General features: G+C 34.4%; 1 protein-coding gene across 4 annotated transcripts in view; it reads right to left on the bottom strand.

The window, feature by feature from the left end:
• Window positions 1-7,009: 7,009 nt before the first annotated feature.
• The window catches only part of LOC123315825 (lysophospholipid acyltransferase 2), a 120,905-nt gene continuing 105,001 nt past the window's right edge, over window positions 7,010-22,913 (bottom strand). For 2 of the 4 annotated variants that reach the window (XM_044901693.1, XM_044901694.1), the window contains exons 7-9: window positions 9,372-9,569; window positions 9,165-9,316; window positions 7,010-7,340 (exon numbers count right to left, since the gene is read on the bottom strand). In XM_044901693.1, coding sequence (XP_044757628.1) covers window positions 7,172-7,340; window positions 9,165-9,316; window positions 9,372-9,569 — 519 coding nt within the window. In that variant the 3' untranslated portion in view covers window positions 7,010-7,171. Of the gene's footprint in view, window positions 7,341-9,164; window positions 9,317-9,371; window positions 9,570-13,601; window positions 15,300-22,913 lie in introns of those variants that run through there. The other 2 variants (XM_044901695.1, XM_044901692.1) reach the window with 2 other exon arrangements.

Genomic DNA, 22,913 nt, shown 5'->3' with positions numbered 1-22,913 from the left:
GGCGTATATTTTGTTTTCATATGTAGCACAATGCTGCGTCCGAATTTTATTCAATCTTTCACCATTAGCATGTTGTTGCGTCCAGCGTAGTTGCCACATATGTTTTAGAATCTGGTACAGTAGGATTATTCGAACTCGATGACGTGATCGTATTATATCATTGGCTCCAGTTAATACAACTTTCATCTTTCGAAACACCTCTATATTTATGATGGCTATCATCCTTAGTTTGTGGACTGCTCACTTGGGGAATCGTATTTCAGAATGTTTCAAACACTCTTTAAGTGTCTTTTTGTCAAGAGCTTTAGTGATTATGTAATAATTTTAAAAACGTTATATATTTCATTTTCGTTTTTTTTATAACACATAAATGTGAGAGAGTGGTGCTCTAGAGATAACTTAAATTAGGAATGCATTAACTGCACAGTTGTTAGTTTATCCTACTTTTATCCTACGAACAATTTGGCAGTCTGGAGAGTCAACTACTCTCTCAGGGAAGTTAAATGGACGGCGAATGAAATTCTCGAGTTCGATAGAAGAGTTTGAATATGAATCGTAGCCTGCATTCTAGCTCTTCGATATACAAGGACTCTTTGCTTATAGGAGGACGAAACCATAGAGCATATCCTCAGTGACTGCCCAGCGGCAATCAAGGTTCGCTCATGCTGGTTCTAGGGGAACTCATGAACTACTCCTCCTCTGTTATCACCTCTTCCCTTTGGAAGATGGCACTGGAGGTAGAAGTTTAGCTCTTTGAGCTTGTTTGTGTGCCACAATAGACCGCTTTGGTCACGGTAGCAGGTCTGGGGGATTCGACAGATGCGCCGAACAAACTGTAACTGTAACTCTTCGATAAAAAGGATATACTTTCCTCGAATGCAGGAAGACAGGGGTTTCAAAGTTTGCAATACCAACATTATACACAAAAGTTGGAAATGGAATAAGATTATTGAGAGGTCAAGACCCACTCAAGGGAATAGTAGCTCATCATAAAATCAAAGTCAAAGAGCTGGAGTGCTTTGGAGAAGCTAATATCCGACATATGAATCGATCTTAAGCTAGTAGGAAAATCTATCACGCCAGCAGAACAAAAGATATTAGAAAGCCAGATTAGACAAGCAAAACTGAAGTTTTCATTCGAATATCATGTGAGTAAACATATACTTTATATATTTCAAGAGATTGAAAGACCATGACTTGCTGTAAAAATCATCTTCTGCTTTTCTGGACTCGACTGAGCTGATGTCGGAAACGGGAGGATTTGTTCATCAAGATGGAGTGATACTAGATACTAGAATACTAGGTAGTATAAGAAGAACATAATGCAAGTGGTCACCTCAACATCTTGCAGGGCTAGCCGTGATCGACGAAAACTCTTATACACATCTTGTCCGCTTGCAAAATTCATACTTTATCAGGGTATATAGAGAGACACAATGCGAATTCCTTACTTCCATCTGAGAGAAGTTTATGGCATAGACAAATAACCAAAGCTCTCATTTGTACCTCCAAAGACCAAAGCAGTTTTTGAGAATGATAAAGCTCGCATATATTGCAATTAGGCTTTTAGCGTGTATATACACGCAATAAAGCTAGATAAAGTTCTGCCAGAAAAAGAGCTCAAAGAATTTCTTGTATTCCCTTCGCTGCCAAATATAATGTGGTAGTGAACAAAGAACAGAAAAGTGAAAAATACAAAGGATCAATGTTCGAACAGGGGGCTTCATACCCTGGGCATAAAGTTTGAATGGTAAATCTGATTGAAGAATTTTTAGATCTGAGAACTAATAATGTTACTGAATTGTAGATTATTCTGGCCTGCAGAACTCTGGCAGAATGAAGAACTATCTCAAGAACGTGGGGACAACACCTGGTTCTGTCACTAGGGCAAGAAAAGGGGTTCTGGACGTGAAAATGGTCAACGCAGCTTCCAGAAGAAGTGTTAAAGCTTGGGAAATGGTGACCAAACCATCAATTTCTGACCATAGGATAATCGAATATAAAATAACAGAAGAGGAACTGATCCACCATTAAGATCCATCTGAAGCAAAACTTACAACAGTTTGAAACTAATTGGCCAAACCTCTCGCATTCAATCTGGAATAAAAAGTCGATCAGGGAATTTTAGAGGCCTTCCACTCCAGTTGTCCACTCCCGGAAGTTTGAACAAGTGAGGATGCATCTAATTAATCCTATTCGTGCATGGGCTCATGCCGACGATTTTAAAATCTTTGGTGATATAGGCTCTATTGAAGACTGCGTTTCCTGCAGCGTGCTTTGTGGACTCATTCTTCATTTGGCAGAAATCAACTACCATTGAGCATTTTTGAGTGCAATGTCGCCACGTACACCAGGAAAAAGAACTATTTACTGTATAGTTATAGTCTTGATGGCAGCGTCCTGAGCAAAAAAACGAAGATAAAAGATCTTGGCGTTGTTTTGATCAAAGTTTTACATTTGTGCCTCATGTTAATCATTTACTTGGTACGAGGCCAAGATTGTATGAATTCATCGTGCGTAATAGCAGATATTTTCTGATCCGGAAACCATGATTTTGCTGTTCGATACATTTGTGACGAGCAAACTAGAGTTTGGATGCATTGCTCGGAACCCAATATACGATTGCCATACACATCACAATGACATATATTCCGAGAGCTGGCGACGAAAATCGGCAAAAGATTTGTAATGGATCTTAATTAAATATGAGTTAGTTTTGATGGTGTATATGAATCAGCACCCACGCTAAAAGGTAAGGTAGTGGAACATCTGACGGCGACGCTCTTTGATTTATATAAAATTACAATATCCGAACTTTGGGGTGACTGCTGACTGCCTCCCTTCTATTGATATGTGGTCTGAATATTTTATTCACAAATAATATATGATATTTAAGCAGTAAATGCAGTTTCAGCCAATACAATTCTTTTGAAACAACATCGTCAAGGCAGCAACTTATGTGGTGTACTGACACACCGCGTTTCAATAAAATGAGATCTGACCACTTTTTCAAGTTTTCTGTTCTATGAACTAGTGACAATTTTCAATCATTACAAAATACTTGTAGAGTGTGTTGTAATTTCATATACCTACATCAAAGCGCGTCGCCGCTAGGTGTTCCACTACCTGACCTTGAGAGTGGGTGCTGACTTATGTATACCCTCAATAATAATTCATATTAAATTATGCGCCAGTACAAAACTTTTGCCGAATTTCGTTGCCAGCTATCGGACTTCTGGAGGCTGTTCAGTGAAGTTTTTTCGAGTAAGATCATGCTGTTTTGTTGAATAAATTCGGTGCAGTTAAGCTTGATGTCAGGAAGGGCGTTATTTGTTTGAGGTTCCTTCATGGACCCTTGAATGGCATATCTACTCGCTAGAGTAGGATTTCATGTAGGACGCCCAACTTCTAGAACCGTACGCTTGTTCAACCTTACTACGCCCAGAACAAATATATTGTTTCAGTCATATGTGTACAATATGATTTGTTCTAAATTCAATCAGATCTCGCATCTCTGTGATATACACTTTGACAGACAGTCCTTATTAATTAATATATAACAAGGACACTACATATATACAAGAGTTTACATAATTTGTAGTACTTTTTAATTTTTGTGGTAATGTCACTTCTAATCCCACAGCACTCAGAATACAAAAGGTCATGGCAAAAGGAGTAATCAACCCCACAATATCGCTCAATAAGCCAGACGGATAATTCACCGAAGGAGAACAGGAACGATCTTTCAGTTTTCCCAAAACAACCTTCACAGGTAGTAAACCCATAACTAGAATCGATACAGCAATATAGACCAAGAATCCTCGTAAGGAAGATTGGGATATTTAAAAGACGATGTTTGGAGTGGGCAATGAACACCTTCAATCTATATAGATCACCAGAAGTGTAAAGAAAAATCCTAGAAGAGATTCGTACTCATCTTCTGAAGATAACCAGAAGCTGCTTGGAATGAGTCATATACACAGAAAATGGAGAAGGACAAAAGTTCCCTTCACACCAAAATGGGACCCACAATCTTCAAAAAGAATTAATTCAACATTGTTTCTATTGAAGACGATGAAGAAAGTAGTAGATAACAACATAAGAACATAGAATCTGGAGAATACACCAATTCACAAATGCCAGATGGCCTACAGGACGACCGATCAACAAAAACTGCTCTGTATGACCGTATGACTCTATAGCTAGGTCCCTGGTCCCTCGGGAACTAAAGGAAATGAAGAGGCAAATACACTTGCCTCTAGCAACAAGGGAAGTTGACGTTTATTCATCCAGTGGAATAAAAAATGTTTTTAATTCACAAGTGGAATGAGATGACATAAGCATAAGCGGATAAAGCGATACCTTTCATGTCTATGTGTTATCGTTTGATTTCTAATTGTAGTGGAATACAATTCACGTGATTTATAATTTTTTTTCATTCGAAAAAATAATAATGACAATATCAGTCAAAAGAACACCATAAGGGCACTTCAATCGGACCTGCTATTGCTCTAGAGACAGAATCCAATTCTTCAGCTAACAGACTTTCGGGATGACCTTGGAGCCTAGGAAGCTAAATCATTTCAGTTGTGCAAATACAACTTGGTTTACTTGTATACACAGTTGCCAGATTTAGGACGCAACATTATGCGTCGTGTGAAAGATGTATATTGACTGTATATCAGTTTTCATCATTTGCAGCGCCCCCGAAGCGGAATTTGCGTGCACTAAAAATATACTTTAGGTTTCATGAGAAGCACTTTACTGCGTCTGAAGATACGTTTTTCAACATAGAATAACTCTTTTATCAAAAGATGAATGAAATCTATAGTTGTCCCAAAGATAGCTCTCGACGTCCTTCACGATTTGCGACCACTCCTGTCGTTGAATCCCTCGAAATACCAGAGAAAACTTTGAAAAACAATGTTGCGTCCAGTATACGGACGCAGTATTATTCAGGACGCAATAGTGTATGGCCCAAAGACAATGTATGGACGCAACATAGTATGCTGGATAAATATATATATATATATATATATATATATATATATATATATATATATATATATATATATATATATATATATATATATATATATATATATATATATATATATATATATATATATATATATATATATATATATATATATATATATATATATATATATATAGTAAGGAAGTAAGATATCGACATATATATATATAGATATGTTAAAATTATATATATATATATATATATATATATATATATATATATATATATATATATATATATATATATATATATATATATATATATATATATATATATATATATATATATATATATATATATATATATATATAGAATTTTAACATATCTATATATATATGTCGATATCTTACTTCCTTACTCAAGACAAAATCACAATTTTAATAATTTGCATTTTTGGTATAATTCTATGAAGTCATTGACCACAAAATTGTCCACTACCAATAAATATCCATCTCTATGATACGAATTGAAACTTTCCGTTCATGTAAATTTAAAGTTATATGGATAGATGAAGTGAGAATCAATAGTAACGCGCTAGTCAATAGACATAATGAACACTATTGGTCAAACCAAAATGAAAATATTTGTAGACAAATAAACTGGCAAGGAAAGTTTGGATTCAATGTATGGCTTGCAATTGTGAACGGAAGATCTCTGGGACCTAAAATATATGAAAAAACTTTGAACTCTATTGACAATATTCCTCTCAGTGAATCTAGGTTGCTTTCTTATCAGTAGGATGGCGCACCTGACCATAATTCGCAACGAACTAAAAACAAATTGAATAGTTTATTCGAAAGTCAGTGGATGGGAACGCATGGTCCTATGGCCTGGCCAGCAAGATCACCAGACTTCAATCCTTTAGATTTCTTCGTGTGGGGATATGTTGAAAATAAAATTTTCAAGAATCCAGTCATTAATAGGGCTAATTTAGAGCAGAGAGTCAGAAACGCCATGAAATCTCACATTGAAACTGAACCTGTAATGAACAAAACAATGAGCAAAACAACAACCGCGATAAATACATCTACACATCAAAAATTTCTCAGTTAAAACATTAAAATCCTTGACAAAAGGCAGAATATAACCAAATTCATCTCATCGATAAAAATGTATGTCAACCGATCGACACGTCATAAATGTCAAACGTCAAGATGTCAAAACCTACTCAAAGTAGAATTTATACCAAGGTAGTACGTAACTCCATCTATACCCATTATTATATCAACGATGTTACAATGAATTGAATTAATTTCCTGTTACTCCGTGGCCAGATTAAAGGTATGGGACAGACATTTAATCTCAAAAGACTCCAAGAACATACGCTTATATCTGTGTAAGTGGACAGACCAGTCGATGGTTTTCTATTCTCACAGTCTCTTTGATGTTCCCTCAATCTGGTCTTTAGGTTTCTTCCAGTCTGTCCAATATAGACCCCCTTATATATTCCACAGTTAATTTTGTAAACTATATTATTTTTGTTGAGTTTATTAGTCTTGTCTTTGGTCTTGGGAAACAATAAAGAAGCTGAGGTGTGTGGTAGCTTAGCAGTACTGAAAAAGAACTGTGACAAAGACCAAACAGATTTTTTACCCGATAATTTTTTCATTCTAGATAAATAAAGAAGTTACGGCACATTTTCGAAATCGACAAAATATCAAAATTTGGTCATATCTTCAAGAGAAATGAAGATATTATCGTGAACCGGTTTTCAGTTTTGGACTTTTCACGAAAATCGAGCCCAGAACTCCTTTCAATGTTCTTACCTACCTATCTAGTCTAGAAGTACCAGAAACAGTCAAAATCAATCAATTTGGGATACCCAAATGGAAATGGCATAAAAAACAAAACAGTTGAAATCATTATCTACAATGAAAATGAAAGAAGCAAAAGAAGCAAATGTGTGTTTAAAAATCTGCCTCCCTTATTAGGATCAAAAGCGTTGAAAAATAAAATATTGATACTTGATGGTTCAGTTTTATTGAGTTTAATTATTAAATAATAATTTTATTTATTCGAGAGAAGTTTCTAGAAAAAACCCCGTTTGACATATAATTTTATAAAAATATATGTAGTTTAAACAAACATTCAATTCATTTTTATAACAAATTCATCAGAATCCGCCTGATGTGGTTACGATGAACTGTTAGTAATAGGACCAACTTGTCTGAGGGTATTTTCGATCTGATTCACATTTACATTTCCAGGGTTTCGTTGGTTGGGTCGGTTTGGTTTGGGTATAATAAAAGGTCCTAACACCCACAACGCCACTGCTGAGATATGCAAACACCAATACAGTCTCCTGTAACAAAAAAATATTCCATTCAATGTTGTGTTTTATCACTCAGTCGTTGATATTGAATTCCATTGGTAAAATAATTTCCAAAGCTCTAGATCTTGTTTTACCAATAGAATTTGCTTTCATAGTAGGCTTCCTTAGTGCAGCAATAATGTCAGAAGATCCATATGTAGTGCAAAGATAGTTTCACCGATGTAATTTGGCTGATTTTCTTTTATTCATATATAATAGTTTTTCGTGTGAAAATTTCAAATTCAACATTTCATAGTGTTTTTTTGTGGCATCCAAATATCTAGGAATTGTAAGAAATTTCAGGATAGATACTACAAAATAACTCAAACTGTACGATCCATTCTAAATTCATGAAAGCGTAATAGTAAAAGAACATCCTGTGAGACCAGTTGTTCCCCAATTAAATTTAAAATGTGGCGGTATAGGTATAACTGGTATGCCAGGGATGAGTACTTTGTCGCCCTTGCCAACTCCTGTTAAAAAGTGGTTCCAATGATATTTCGACCTAGCTGTGTCAATTTCAGCCCTGTACCGTTACATAGCCTAGGTGATTCTAAATGAAACATTAGTATAATTGGCCCACCTAACGTGATTTACATCTTATGTGGTGGCACATCTTACAATTTTAAAGACTGCAGGAACTCTACAGGGTAGTAGGTACTGTGCTCGTTGTCCGGAACTTTATGTCTCATAATTTCCCTGATACTATTCTCAAGATTCTCAGATTTATATCATTCACTGTCTTGTTTTATGGAGCTCTTTAATATGAACATTGATCATAGTTTAAATTTGACAGTTACCAATTGATGATATTCTATAGCAAGTGACACGAACCCGTCCGCATCCTTTTTTAAACTACCATATCCTCTTTTCATGGCATCATCCTAATAATAATGTCCTGTACTATCATCATTTTATGATGAAATTTGCATTTAATTTCATCTGCTGTTGAAATTAAAGCTGCATGCAGATGTGATCTTCTGAATTTCCGGTAAAGTTTGTCGAAAGTCTCCAGCTAGTATCACAACCATTCCTACCATGATTTGTGAACTATTTCTCAAGTCCTTCAGAGTTCTGTTCAGAGCTGCTATGGATTTTTTATGGGTCATTGTAAACATGTCCCAGAAGCAATTTGCATCACTGAAGTATTTTACCTAGATTACTATATTCTACTGAAATTACATGTGTAATTTTAGTAGAAGACCCCTATCTTGGGGTCTTCTCGTGAGTGAGATTCAGTGGCAACTTCAAAGCAGAGGTGCTGTCCGATATCCTTCTTCACTGACTGCTTTGTAAGCTACTGCTAGAGTTATTCTATAATCTTTTTTGATTTGAGCTAGCAAAAAATTAAATTGAGGTGTTTTTTCAGTACCTCCAGGCGCGTCTAGAAAGACGCATGCTTCTCTATTGATTAAACATTCTTCGCCATGTACAGGGTGTCCGAGTTAATGTGTCCCTATACCCTATTGTGGAAACAAGAGCTACAAGAAAAAGTCGAATACAAAACTTCTCTGTAATCGATTGAACTTTTAGTTTTTATAATCCATCTTAGGGTGCTCCATTTTTTTTCCAGTTGGTATCAACTTTCTAATTTCATATGGAAAACCCTGTATATTATTGCATTTTTGAATGCCTTGTCAAATTTTAAGGTAATTTTGGATTGACAACCATGCTCCTATATAGCACCGATGCTGAGATACCTATTCGAACTTCGAATAGAATTCCTTAACCTACAGAAATATTTTTGATATTCATATAATATGACTAGTTCATTGTAATCGCAAAGTAACAAAGAAATGGTCTCACTTCACTTACATGTAAATTTGAAGACTTGGTCCAAGTTCTAGAAGAACGAATGGGAAGGTTATGTATGTAATCACTAAACGAGTGATGATCAAAGTAATAACATCATAGAAGGCTTTCAATTCATTAGTCTTCAGAAAGAAATGTCTTACATGTCGACGTCCCTGCAAACGAAAATGTACAGCTAATATAATACACAGTCACAAAGATTGAACTTACAATTCTTGCAGCTGAAGTGAAGATGGCTCCACTAGCGAAAGTGATATAATACCCAGGGTAAAATCCATGCCATAAAGCTGATAGACCAAATGTCATAAGAGTTGGATATTTCTTAGCACGTTCGTAAGCAACAGTTCTGAGCCAAACATTTGTACGGATATTCCAAGCATCAATTGTTTCTTTCAAATTCGTTCCAGTCTGGAAAAATGCATATGTTGTTCATTCCTATCAAATATTTAAAAATATCATTATATGATTCATAGAATTTCAAAGATAAAGATCGCCGTTCTAGAAATGGGAGGAAAAGAGAGAGAGAGAGAGAGAGAGCGAGAAAAAATCAAATTTATTGATCTGGTAATCAAACGGCTATCGACCGCAGTCTTCCAGCCGGTTTAACAAAAATACAATATACAACTTCATTACTAACTATTGGAAAGTAATAATTGTTATGCTAAAGATTTGAGGTGTTCGAAAAGATACAAAGCTGGCAAATTTGCCTTTGGCGTAGACTCTCTAATTTAGTGGCAATGGCTCGATAATGATATAACCTCTTCAGGTGATCTGGTAAAAAAGTTGATTGGAGGGGTTGTGGAGTGGGTTGTTGGAGTGTCCTAGTTTTGTGATTTTTCTGGTGCTCCCATTATACTTAAAACTGTTTTTGGTGAATTTGAGAATATTGTATGATTTGTATGCCCATAGTCATGCCCATAGTCCGATAAAGTATCAGCCGTTTTCTTTTGGAATTTAATCGTGTCACTTTCAAGTTATATAGGAAGATCTTGGATCTTGCGTTGATTTTGGGATTGAAGATGATGGGTTCTGATTTTGCAAGGTTGGGTTGTATTCTCCATCGTCTCATCCATGCCACCTACTTTAGTTTTTCTATACATTCTTTCAGTGTTTTGTGGTGGAATATCGAGGTATTGTTATCAGTAAATTGAAGAATATATGCATGTTTGTTCATATTCTGGTTCCTGTCGATTGGCGAGCCTTGTGGTAGACCTTGAATTTCTGTGAAATAAACGGGGCATCCATGGATCTGATGCCGCTGAATCTGCTAAGAAAGAAACACATTTATGGTTCACCGAAAAAGGAGCGATCAACTGGAAACCAGCTGTTAGCTGTTGAATGCTGGATATATGAAGATTTGTGTTTCTTATTGTTTCCTTCTTATCATGAATTGTTAAACTTACTGGTGATATTATTAATACAACAAAGGCAGTTTCCACATAAATAAATAAATGACGTCTTTATTATAAAGAAACCTATATAAAAAATACATACTCTCATGACCAAGTCAGCAAAGGCGAAGTCTAGCATATTGCTATTCAAACTCAACCTCCCACTGACCAGCAATGAATTAATATAAAACAATGTATCTACAATAAACAATAACACCAAGTCAGCACATGAGTAAATCAAATGAAATATACCCGATGAGCACCCAAATCTCACAAAATGTAGCATATAACTTATAAATATTGGGATCAAAAACATTATTGCCCACTCAGTATATACCCGTTAATTTTAATCTTGAACTTATTTATGTTCAACAACTTGAAGTCACCTGGAAGAGAATTATAAAATTTGATGGATCGAAAAATTAAACTTCTTTGGCTGTTCTATGCCTTGATAGCAAGAATCTATCTTGAAATCTTATAAGTCTCTAGTGAATGTTACTATGTCGAACGAATTTCTTTTTGAAGAATGGTGGAGCATCAGCATTAAAAATAAGTTTATGCATGAAGGAACCCAAATGATAATTTCTCCTCGACTCCATAAAGAGGACCCCATCCTCCCTTATAAGTGACAGGATCATACTTCCTTATACCATATACCAACCTACAACATGCTTTCTGCACTTTCTGAATCCTTTCCTGATTAATCTTAGTCAAACACGGCCCATAGATGAAATCACAATATGTAAATTGGGATAAGACAAGAGATTTGCAAAGAGTTTTCTTGGTCTTCTTATCAAGTATATGCCGGTTGGGGTAAATATGTCTCAGGTTGGAATATGCCCTTGAAATCAATGTTTTTAGATGTTCGGAGATGCGAAATCAGTATCTAGGAGCAAACCCAAATCTCTAGCAACATCTGTGAATACTAGGCTATCATTATTCAGTTTGATGGTCATATTAGATTTTAAGAAAGTAGCAGAATTTTTGCTGACCAAACACATTGCCTCGACTTCTCAGGATTAATGACCAAGTTATGATCAATCGACAACTCATGAGCAAGTTGTAAGACATTGTTGATAGTACGGGATGTCTCCTCAGAAGATTCCTTGGGAAAATGATAATATATTATCATAACAGTTATGTGTTATTCAAATTTCAATAGTGATCATGAAATGGGAGAAATGCATTCACATCATGCATTACCTTTCTGGTTCTGATGCATCGGACATCTTCAGTCTATAAATCCAAACATACATCCAACACTCGCAGATTTTTGGGAAGTGTTTCTTCAGTAATAGCAATGATTTTCAGTATTTGTAATCTTTTGAAAAGTATAAAAGCAGACTTGTCTTTAGTAAAACCAAGCACAATAGAAATGATTGACAACGATAATCACATTTAAATGGAGTCGGTTTCTACCTTTCTCGCTTCTCAACATTGACTAAAGTGTAATAAAAGATTTTTCAATATCTGTCATCACTCAAATATATGAAAAAATCATAGAGTTCTCAACATAAGGCATTTTGGCTCATGAAAAATTATTAAGCAATTAGTTTGATAGATAATAATAAAAGAATATGGAGTTATTCCCGAGCTTGATTATTTTTGAGTGAATCAAGTTTTACATTTTAAACAATTTTCATAATAAGGCAACTTCTCTGATATTAATTAAATTGTAAGCCCATTTAAGGTGGCTCTTTGCCTATCATACTCTTCCTCAGTTTAAAATTATATAATTAATATACTTAATTTATTTATAGTGCATGTATAAGAAAGAATCCTTCAACTTGTTGTTGAAGTTGAAGTTGTTGAAGAAAACATAACAAAATGTTAGTTGGTTCAGCAAGTGCAAAAAAGTAGAAATAGCCAGAAGATCAACATCAACGAAAATAATTTTGTTTCTATTTTATTTCTATCTTATATGACTTCAATTTTAATGTTGACCATGAAAAATCATGTTTTTTTCGCTTACAATTATTTATTTTGTAATTGAAATTATCATGAAAATTCTAGAGTATCAGAACCAGGCAATCAAATTCAACGACAACGTCGGCAAGACTAGCCGGCCCAATTTAGTTCTACTATGCCAAATTGCTTGATTTTGGCTGTTTCTGTCAGACTAGATAGATGAAAACGTTGAAAGTAGTCCTGGGCTCGATTTTCGTGAAAATTCCATTTGTGGAAGCCAGTTCACAATATCTTCATTTATCTTGAAAACAACCAAATTTTGATATTCATTGATTTAGAATATGTCTAATAACTTTTTCCCACAATAAAAATGACTCTTGAAATCTTTATTTAATTTGGAGCAAATTCGGACTGCGATTTTTGGACGTACGAGGCATCGTAATTTGATATGGTGCATACAAATGATTATACAGTCAAATACGAATTTAAAGAAGATGTTCGAAGTGTGAACCATTTTGCTGAACAGTTAATTCACATTGACGTCTAACAGATCCGACATTCGATCGATTTCAGTTTTTTACCTTCTCGCGGGTATTTTGATTGTATCCTGGAGAGGAAGCAGGGCTTATTTTTGACGTAGAATCACGAACATTGAAAGTTTTTCCGCCTGGTAAAATTCTTCACTTTTTCTGAATTGAGCACTCAAAAATACTAAGATGTGATCAGGAACCGTAACTTTGAAGTTTTACACCTAACATAACTGACCACACTCAGTAGAATATTGCTCAAAGATAAATGTCGGGGTAAATGTCTTAAAATAGAAACAAGTAACAAGGGTCTCAATCTCATAGATTTATTGCTCGAAATTACGACCGGTTTCGGGATGTCTAAACGCATCCCATCTTCAGGTTCCTAAAAAAGATTTTTTTTTGAGTTGTTACCTAGGTAACAAAATGACAACAAAATATCAACCTGTGATGGACTACTGTTAGAAACTAGGAATTCGGTTATAAAATTTAAATTTTTAATTTTCAATTTTTTTTTGAATTTCTTAATTTTTTTAAATTCTTTAATTTTTTTAAATTTTTGAAATTTTTTTCAAATATATTTCAATTTTTTTAAATTTTATAACCGAATTCCTAGTTTCTAACTGTAGTCCATCACAGGTTGGTATTTTTTTGTCATTTTGTTACCTAGGTAACAACTCAGAAAAATCTTTTGTAGGAACCTGAAGATGGGATGCGTTTAGACATCCCAAGACCGGTCGTGATTTCGAGCAATAAATCTGTGAGATTTAGACCCTTGTTACTTGTTTCTGTTTTAATCTTAACTCACACAATGGGTACACTTTCCTTTAAATGTCGTACGGCAAAAATGATTCTCATGGTGTCATCTACACTGACCATATATGTTCCAATAATAATATGGGTGTACTGTCAGACTCTTCACGCATTGTCTTTTCAAATCAATTTCAGAATTACAAGCGGAGTTCAAAGTACAATATTTCCGATGCTTTCAATATTTCAAAAATTCAACGTCCCCTTCGATAAGCAACCTCAAACGAGAAAACTTGCCAGTCAAGCGTATAGTGATTGTTTTTTTCCGAACTCGTACAAGCTTTACGGAGCTTCTGAAGGGTACCTCGGTAACTATGGAGAAACAGGATAATATGAATATGAATATGCAAATATAAGGCAAAAAATTTCACTAGTTACTCGACGTTGCGTTCAATGTTATATTACAGGACGTCTGTTGGGTCCTCTGGTTTGAGTATAAAATGTTACTGATCAAACCAAGATCAAAGTAGGTGAGTATAAAATTCGTCTACAAATATTTTATTAAACAAACTACGACCACATAATTTAAAAGTAAAGACGTTTACTACGGTCAATCTTGAATATTTTTCGAAAATCATTATATCCATTTGGGTCGAGACCATCGACAGATGATACCTTATGGAGGGTTTTAAACTGTCGCTCGATTGAAATAAGATCTTTAAAATGTTTCTTTGCTAGAGCGTGCTTGTTGAAAATATGATTTATGAACTCCTCTTCATATACCCGTTCAAGATTTTCGATTTTAACATGGGCCTTTCCTTCTTCAAGAGTTAATAAAATACAGTTCCAAGGCGACCAATCTTCATCTCTATTCCATCGCAACATCCTCAAATTATATATGTCCTTGCATTCAGAAATTGCAGAATGTGAATGCCAAATTCGGGTAACCAAATGATGTATATCCTCATCTTGAAGAATATAAGCAACTGAAGATGGAGAGTTATTTAAGCGTTCCATTTTTCTAATTTGATCAAGGATGAAATGATAAGGAGATAGGTCAGCCCAAGGTTGCACAGTCCTATCTAACCATCTGCAAGCGTTACAAATGTTGATCTGTTGAGTTCTTGCATCGAATTTGAAGAGATCCAGTGTTTTCATTTTCTCGCAACGTTGACAAACAAAGAGATTCTTCTTCATGAACTCCTTCTTCGTTTTTTCTTGCTTTGCCGTTAGGAAATCAAAACATTCTTTCTGCTTGAAATGATACATCATGGCTGAGTCGATCCTTTTTTGCAATACCTCGACTTTTCTGTTTGAAAAACCTCTTGAAAGAAGGCTCAACGCTCTATCTATGAGTTTATTTAGTTCGATGGCTATTTCACAATCGTCGTTTCTAAGAGATAATTTTAGCTCGAACAAAGCGTCCATTCTTTTGGGCTCTGACACACTTCTATCAACGATTTTCTGATAAAGAGCATCTATTTCTCTCGCTTTCTGATTTTCTAAGGAATCCAACTGCACTGGGAGATATTTGTAACTGCAGTACCATTTAGTTGGTTCTCCTGAAAAATTGTGTGGCAAGAATGAGTCATTCGATATATTGGATAAATTGTTTTTTTTTTCAGAATTGACCAACTCCGACAATGTTATTTTTTTCGATATACTGGACGCATAGTTTTTGAAATCGAAAATGATTTTCAGTTATTTTTCAGTTGTGTTCTACAGGGTGAGTCGTTGACTTTCAAATATATTTCAATTATAGGTTTCTCCCCTTAAATGAAGCTTTTCTACACTATTTCCCGAGATTTGCTCTGCTAAAAAGAGAAAATGATTTCAAGAGCAACTCTATTTACTGATTACACGAATAAATATAAAGCTTGTTTGAATACAAAAACAAGAAATTGTTCAATTCTAACCTCATTCAGGAAGATTTAAAAATATGTTCTGCAGAACAACCATTATACCCTTTGTCAGTTATATTTTTTCGTCCCAAGACTACGTCTTCTCGAATTCTCGAAATAGTAGACTGCAAATTTTTTATATTATCGTGAATATCCTATATAAACAAATTTTAAATCGCCTTTTTATCGGATGCTCACAATCTATAAGTTTTATTTTAAAAGATAAATACTGCAGTTTCTAGTGCGAACAAAGTGGAATGAAAATTTGTGTTGAAAAATAAATGAATAATTATTCATATTCATTTAGTGGAGGCGACCGTCGCTCGTCCTGTAATAAAACCTAGAATCGAGCAACTTCAGATTTCGAGTGAAATTCGCAAATGGAAATTGTCCTAATACTCCAAAATCAAATTCAAAATTATTTACGGAAACCATCATAAATATGAAGATTCGACTCAAAATTCAGAAAAAAATGGACGCTTTTAGAAACTTTGTGAATACGATTATTCACATATGTACGATTTTGTGACATAGAACGCCTTTACTAGAATCTATTACTTCTTCTTAATTCGACCACACTGAAACATGATAAGAAGATATACCGGGTGGCCTACCCCAGACGCGGCGCTCCTTTTGAGGGAGTAAATGAAGATATTTTGAAAATCTTTCCTTGTTGAATGTGTGGGGTGTTTAAAAGCACAATTTGAAATTATTGTCATATATAAAGGTTCTTCGAAGACAAAGATATAGACCAAAGTTACACTTTTTTGAATGTAACGACCTCAAAAAAGGAATGGCATGCTCAAATTATGATGATTTTCTTCAAATTACTTTATACCTTAGAAGGACCATTGACGGGATTACTAGTTTTGAATTAAAAATCGAAAATTGCTCAGAAACTATCAGGTTTAGATGTAGGAATATTTTATGAATATAGTTTCGAAATTCATTTTTACGTTCAACGAGATATAGGGTGTGCCATTTGAAATAAAAAAGTTTTGGACTATTATTAGTAGTTGATATTTGAGAATTAATTATTATTACTCTGTATATTACCGAGTTAAAATTTTCTTCTATATGTAAGAGTAGCCAACTTGTCTACTCGAAAAATTCTGTCTGTATCGCTGGCGTAACTAGTTTCTTCATTAATTCCTATTTTAAAAAACTCCATATTTTCGAAATTTCGCCATTATCTCGTAAAGGGTGCTTCTGAGCTACAAAGTAATCTGAAGAAACTCAATATAATTTGTGCTTGTCATTCCATCTTTCATGTCAAGGGTATTGCATTTAAAAAAGTGTTACTTCGATCTATATCTTTGTTTTCGAACAACTTGTAGAGTCATTCGGGGCAACTGTGCGCACTTTTGCTTTTCAAACCATGTCCTTTTTCGTATGTTGAAGCTAGGAAAATTAAAACATATAAGATAGAGCATTTTCTAATCTATAAAAAAAAATGAGGAGGCAAGCATACAGAAGCGTGCTTTTTTCTGCAAACAAAAATTAAATAAATAAATAGTGAAAGTCGGAATGCGTTCACTTGCCCCGTATTGCGGGTAAGCGATCGAAGGACCCAATGTTAAGTAGTCTTACAATAAAAATTCCGATATATCTAAATACTTTTTACCAGTCACTTCACCTTGACTGCAACTTAAAAAACTATTGACATCAAGAGACCTGTTATTTTTCAATTTCCAAAATAGGGTGTGAAAATTATATTAATCCAACAAAACATAACAGTTCATTTTCACCGAACTGTCGGAATAAAACGCAATAAAACCTGAAAATTTTCAATGCGCATAAAAACTCGTCATAACTAATGTCAATATTAGAATCTAGGACCATTTTGACAGTCTAGCAACGATGTTGTACTTCTGACTGATGACGTTAGTTCATTGCTTAGTGGAACCGAGTTTATCTAACTTCTGTATATGTGAATTGATTAAAAAAAATACTTAGACTCAATTTGTAATGCCTTATACTTACCCTATGTCTTAATTGGCAAAGGATCGCGCGATCGGGCGATGGCGTTGGTAGTTGGATCGCGCGATGAAAAAATCAAACGTGAACAAATAAAGCTGGATGACCTAACCCTACACTGATCAATTTTGTTTTCTCAAAAAAAAAATATTTTGATATGTATCTTCTTGAGTAGAATGGGAAAAAATCATTAAAAAAATCAGAACAGTACAGCATGGGCAAAATTCGTTGTCTACTGAAGGGATCTCGAAAACTATAGCAGCTAGAAGAAAACGGACGACACATTCTCGAGCTCTTTTTTCCTTACTATTCCAAATCTGAAAATAGATCCAGCCTAACGGTCATAGATTTTGAGTTATGAACGAAAATTGAGAAATTGTCATTTTCAATGAAGCTGAATAACTCGTTTATTTGAACTCGTATTCGAAATCCGTTGTTACATTCTACAGGCACTTTTTTATGAGAAATTCGAATATGATATTGTGAAATTTTTTGATCCAGTCATTTTCGAGATACGACAGGGATTTCTGATTTTTCAAATATAAACTATAGTTGAAAGTCCTTTCATTCTGCTTAAATTTTTTTGCTGATTTCAAAAATGTATCATATGTCGCTATTCACATGAATATAACATAAGAAAAAAAATTCAATAGTTTTTCTTGCTTTTCGATTCACTCTTGAATTTTAAGTAGGCTAGCGTAACCATAGCAACTGTTGAAAATGCATTATGGTTTGTGTACTCCACATAATCCTATGTGAACTCAACCTTGTGTGATAGGAATCACAGACTGTCGAATAATTATTTCTTTTATATATCGAGATCGATATCCTTTAAAAGAGAGTAAAAGACTTTCCTCTGATTATTGAAGAAGAAAATTTATTCAATTATCGTTTTTCAATTCATGAAAGAAATTTAAAGAGTCAGTAATATAAATAAAATACGAAAGCTATCTATAATTTTCACAAAAGTAAGATGATGAAAAATAGGAACGTCTGTCCACGGTACTATTCGAATTGAGAACCATCGTAAGATAAGCATGCCAAACATCGCGAGAACAAACGATGGCAAATTAATCATCGAAATATTTATTCAGCAATCCATGATTTCAATCATAGAGGCTCAGGTTCACAAAATATAATGCATTTTCAAGGGCTGCTATGGTTACGCCAGCCTACTAAAAATTCAACAGTGAATCGAAAAGCAGGAAAAACTATTGATTTTTTTTTCTTATGTTATATTAATGTGAATAGCAACATATGATACATTTTTGAAATCAGCAAAAAAATTGCAGTAGAATAAGAAAACTTTCAACTTGTTCACTTCATTGTTTACATTTGAAAAATCGGAAATTCCTGTCATATCTCGAAAATGACTGGATGAAAAAATTTAATGATATCATATTCGAATTCCTCATAAAAAAGTGCCTGTAGAATGCAACAACGGATTCCGAATACGAGTTCAAATAAACGAGTTATTCAGCTTCATTGAAAATGACAATTTCTCAATTTTCGTACATAACTCAAAATCTATGACCGTTAGGCTGGATCTGTTTTCAGATTTGGAATAGTAATGAAAAAGGAGCTCGAGAATGTGTCGTCCGTTTTCTTCTAGCTGCTATAGTTCTCGAGATCCCCTCAGTAGACAACGAATTTTGCCCACCCTGTACATTTTTTGAAATGTATATCAAAAAATCAAATGTATCATTTCTGATACATTGTGTCATGATGCATAAAATTACAAAATGTTTTTAATTTGTATGAAATTTTATAAAACAGTTATTGTTTTTGTTTAGACAAAAATGTAATCCACATTTCGAACATTTTATGAAGGAGAATGATGAACATCGTGGTAATTTGCATCTTTGTCTTTTTTCGTCATGAAGTGGCCAGTGATTATAGGCGTCTTGACGAACGTCCTTTGGAGGTATATATGTAGTAGATGAGCATTGTTTTTTCTTTTGAATAATTTTTTCAAGATCACTTGGTCCTCCTCTTTTTCTTGTATATAAAGTTTTTTCCTGATTGCACAAACAATAGGCAATTTCGGCACGGAATTTAGCTAGGGGCAGATATTTATCTCCTTTTTCTCTCTCGCTGTTTCTATATAAAATCCATGCGTTTATGATGGCCATGTCGATGAGATGGTAAAACAACCGCATGTACCATTTTTTTGTCCTCATTCTAATTTTGTAGCGTCCAATCAAGCTGTCAAGTAGATCAACTCCGCCCATGTATATATTGTACTCTTTCATGATATTGGGACGTTGGACATCTATAAGCTCTCTTTTTTGTCGAATCTTTTTATAACTGAAAATAGTAATTGTCCAGTGAAGGAAGAAAGAAGGGTAACTATTTTGTTGTCCTTCCAAACAACTGATGATATTTATACTCCTTCTGTTTCGCACACGAATTCGTAAGATTTTCTTCGAGTTTCCTCGGACAAATCATTCTCAGTAGGTAGTTTACAGTTTGAGATTCTTGATCTCCACACTGTACCGAGACAATGAATGCCATATTGAGCTAGCTGCACAACAAGGGGTATTGAGGTGTAGAAGTTATCGAAATATACTCGATAGTTTTCATTTTTAGGGATATTTCGGCACAAACAAATAACCACGTTAGCGCTTGAGCCCAAATCATGTTCATCTGGTTTTCTGTATTTGGGGTTGTTTTCATTTCCGGTAAATATTTCAAAGTTATATGCAAACCCGTCTGTTCCGCAAAGAACATACAACTGTTATAGCCCCATTTGTGGGGTTTAGCAGGTAAGTATTGCTTTATATAACTTCTTCCTTTGGTTGCACATAATTGTTCATCTACGCGAAGGTACTGATTCAATAGAACTGACCTGAATCTATCATTCAACTTATCTATAACCGGTCTCAACTTGTGTAACCTGTCATGCTCTGGATGATCTCTAGGCTTAATATCTGAATTTGAATTTAAATGTATAAACTTTCTTATTTTCACGAAGTTATTGTAACTCATTGTTTCTTTTATTTTATCGAAACCAAGAGAATGCGACCAATAGCTCATAACATCTGGCATGTGCACAATAGACATATAGATGCAAATTCCAATATATTGGTGGATATTTTGTTCGAAAATATTAACAGGTGTATTGATGTTCTTTTCTAGTGAATACAAATTGGACTGATCAACTATGAGCCTTATGAACTAGTCATCAAAAAAATATTTGAAGCAATAAAAAGGAGAACTCAGATGCTCAATTTCTGGTGGAACAGAAGAGTTTCCGTGAAACGTAAGAGCAACGTCATTGTTGGTAACACAATAGACATAGAGACATGGACTGAGCAATGTCATGCAGCATGAAATTGGCTTTTTTATAGAAAGAGAGAAATGATCGTCGGGCATTTACCTGTCTCTTTTTTGTTCACATAGAGGTGAGTGTAGACCAATCAAAATTCTAGAAAAAGACAACTGCATGCCCGACGTGCGTTTCTCTGTCACTTTTTTTGACCGTATTTCATGCATAGATAGAAAGGGAAGGCACAGTCCATGTCGATGTCTCTATGTCTATGATTGAAGCATAGATTACATGACTATATTGTCATGTAATACAAGGCATAAATGAATAATTGAGAAAAAATTTAAGGGGTTATTTCTAGTCATAAAGTAGTTAATCTTCAACATGAATTTTTTTGAGCAGCCCCTGCTCAGATACAGCCCCCTAAAGATGGCATATGAAAACCAATTTTAATTTTTCTTCTTAGAAACCGGAAAACAGACAGAAATAAAATTGACGTTCTATATGGGTGCGAGAAGGCAATAAAAAAAATTGTGGTGTTTCCCTATAATGTGAGCATGATATCCACCTATTAGGTAAATGCAAGTTCTAATGTAATTCCACACTATATGACTTACCTACGCATCGTTCGATCAATTATGCTTTTCTCGAAAACGAGATTTTATTAGTTGAAAATGAATAAAGCTATCAAAAATTGATTTTTCAATATAAATAACGAAGAGTGTCTGAATTCTAGGAAAAAAATTAAATTATGTGAGGATACATATTTTATGCATCCCTCTATTTAGTCTAACCGCATAACTTTCCCTGAATGGCTATTTTGAACTGATATTTCCCGGGGTATTTCCTTCAAATATTCTGAATAGAAAAAAAATCGTTGTATGATTATAAACCATCAACTATAATCCTTGGTAATAAGTCGGTCCATCCCTCCTTGCATAGAGCTTATTTTTCTCTTCGGCATCTTGTTTTAAATAAGCAAAAAATTAACATACTGTAGCATTTGTTATCAGACATACGATATTGACCGCGGTGGAATAGTCGTTCTTGATGAACTACTTATTGAAACGAAATGCGCAATCATGAGATAGCTTATTCAGTTTTTTTAGTACTTTCCAAATAATTTTTCCATTTTCATTAATTCCGATAAACATATTTCTGGCTATATTTGAGTTCAATCAAATTTTACTGGGCCGGTCCTGAATTTAAGGTTTCGCTGCTATGGTAGTCGATGAGGATATCCACTCAACACATTCTCCTGAAAATTTAATTGAGTAGACGTAGACCAAGTGGTTTCAAAGTAATGGCTTGTGGAAAATATGTACTAAATAAATAAAGCATCATGTACTGTGTTTCCTACGGACTCCATTCAATTTAACCCCTTCTTTATTCTCTCTTATGTTATTTTATATTACATGTCCTATACATTTTTTGAAAGGTCAAAAGGGTCAATAAATTTTATTGCTATTATTAACTCTGGTGTTTTTTCTTTGTTTGACCACTTCTCTTTTTGTTTGAACATATGTTTCACCGGAAAACGTCCGAACATCGGGAACAGTACTTTAAAAAGATTGACAATAATCTGCATTGGGATCTTTGTCGCTGAAATATATATATGAATAGAATATCTCCACTCTCCTTTTTTTCTCTCCGATTTTGAAGTACGATTGAATAGTAAGTGCTTTTTGAACGGGTGTAAAAACCATCTATACAATTTGCTGATAATTTCAATACAACAACAATCCATGAAGCTAACTCGACAATTCACCTCAAGAATGGTATAGCTATTGCTTTAGAACAAGCTAAGAATTACGTTTTGACACGGAATATCCACGTTTTAAATTTCATAGCTTATTTGACGACAAATTTTTTTGAACGCACGTTATGCTTCGTTGCTAGATAGGTCCAGTGGCGAGTGAGTTGCATAGACTTAAAACAAGATGGACTCCGCCTGTGAGAGAGAGGTCGGTAGGTTGAATAAGATGGAGAGTTTGTGGGCAAGCTGTAAAAATGTAATAGAACACACAAGT

Source organism: Coccinella septempunctata, chromosome 6 (assembly GCF_907165205.1).
Source record: "Coccinella septempunctata chromosome 6, icCocSept1.1, whole genome shotgun sequence".
NCBI lineage: Eukaryota > Metazoa > Arthropoda > Insecta > Coleoptera > Coccinellidae > Coccinella > Coccinella septempunctata.
This window is presented reverse-complemented; position numbering and strand designations above follow the sequence as displayed.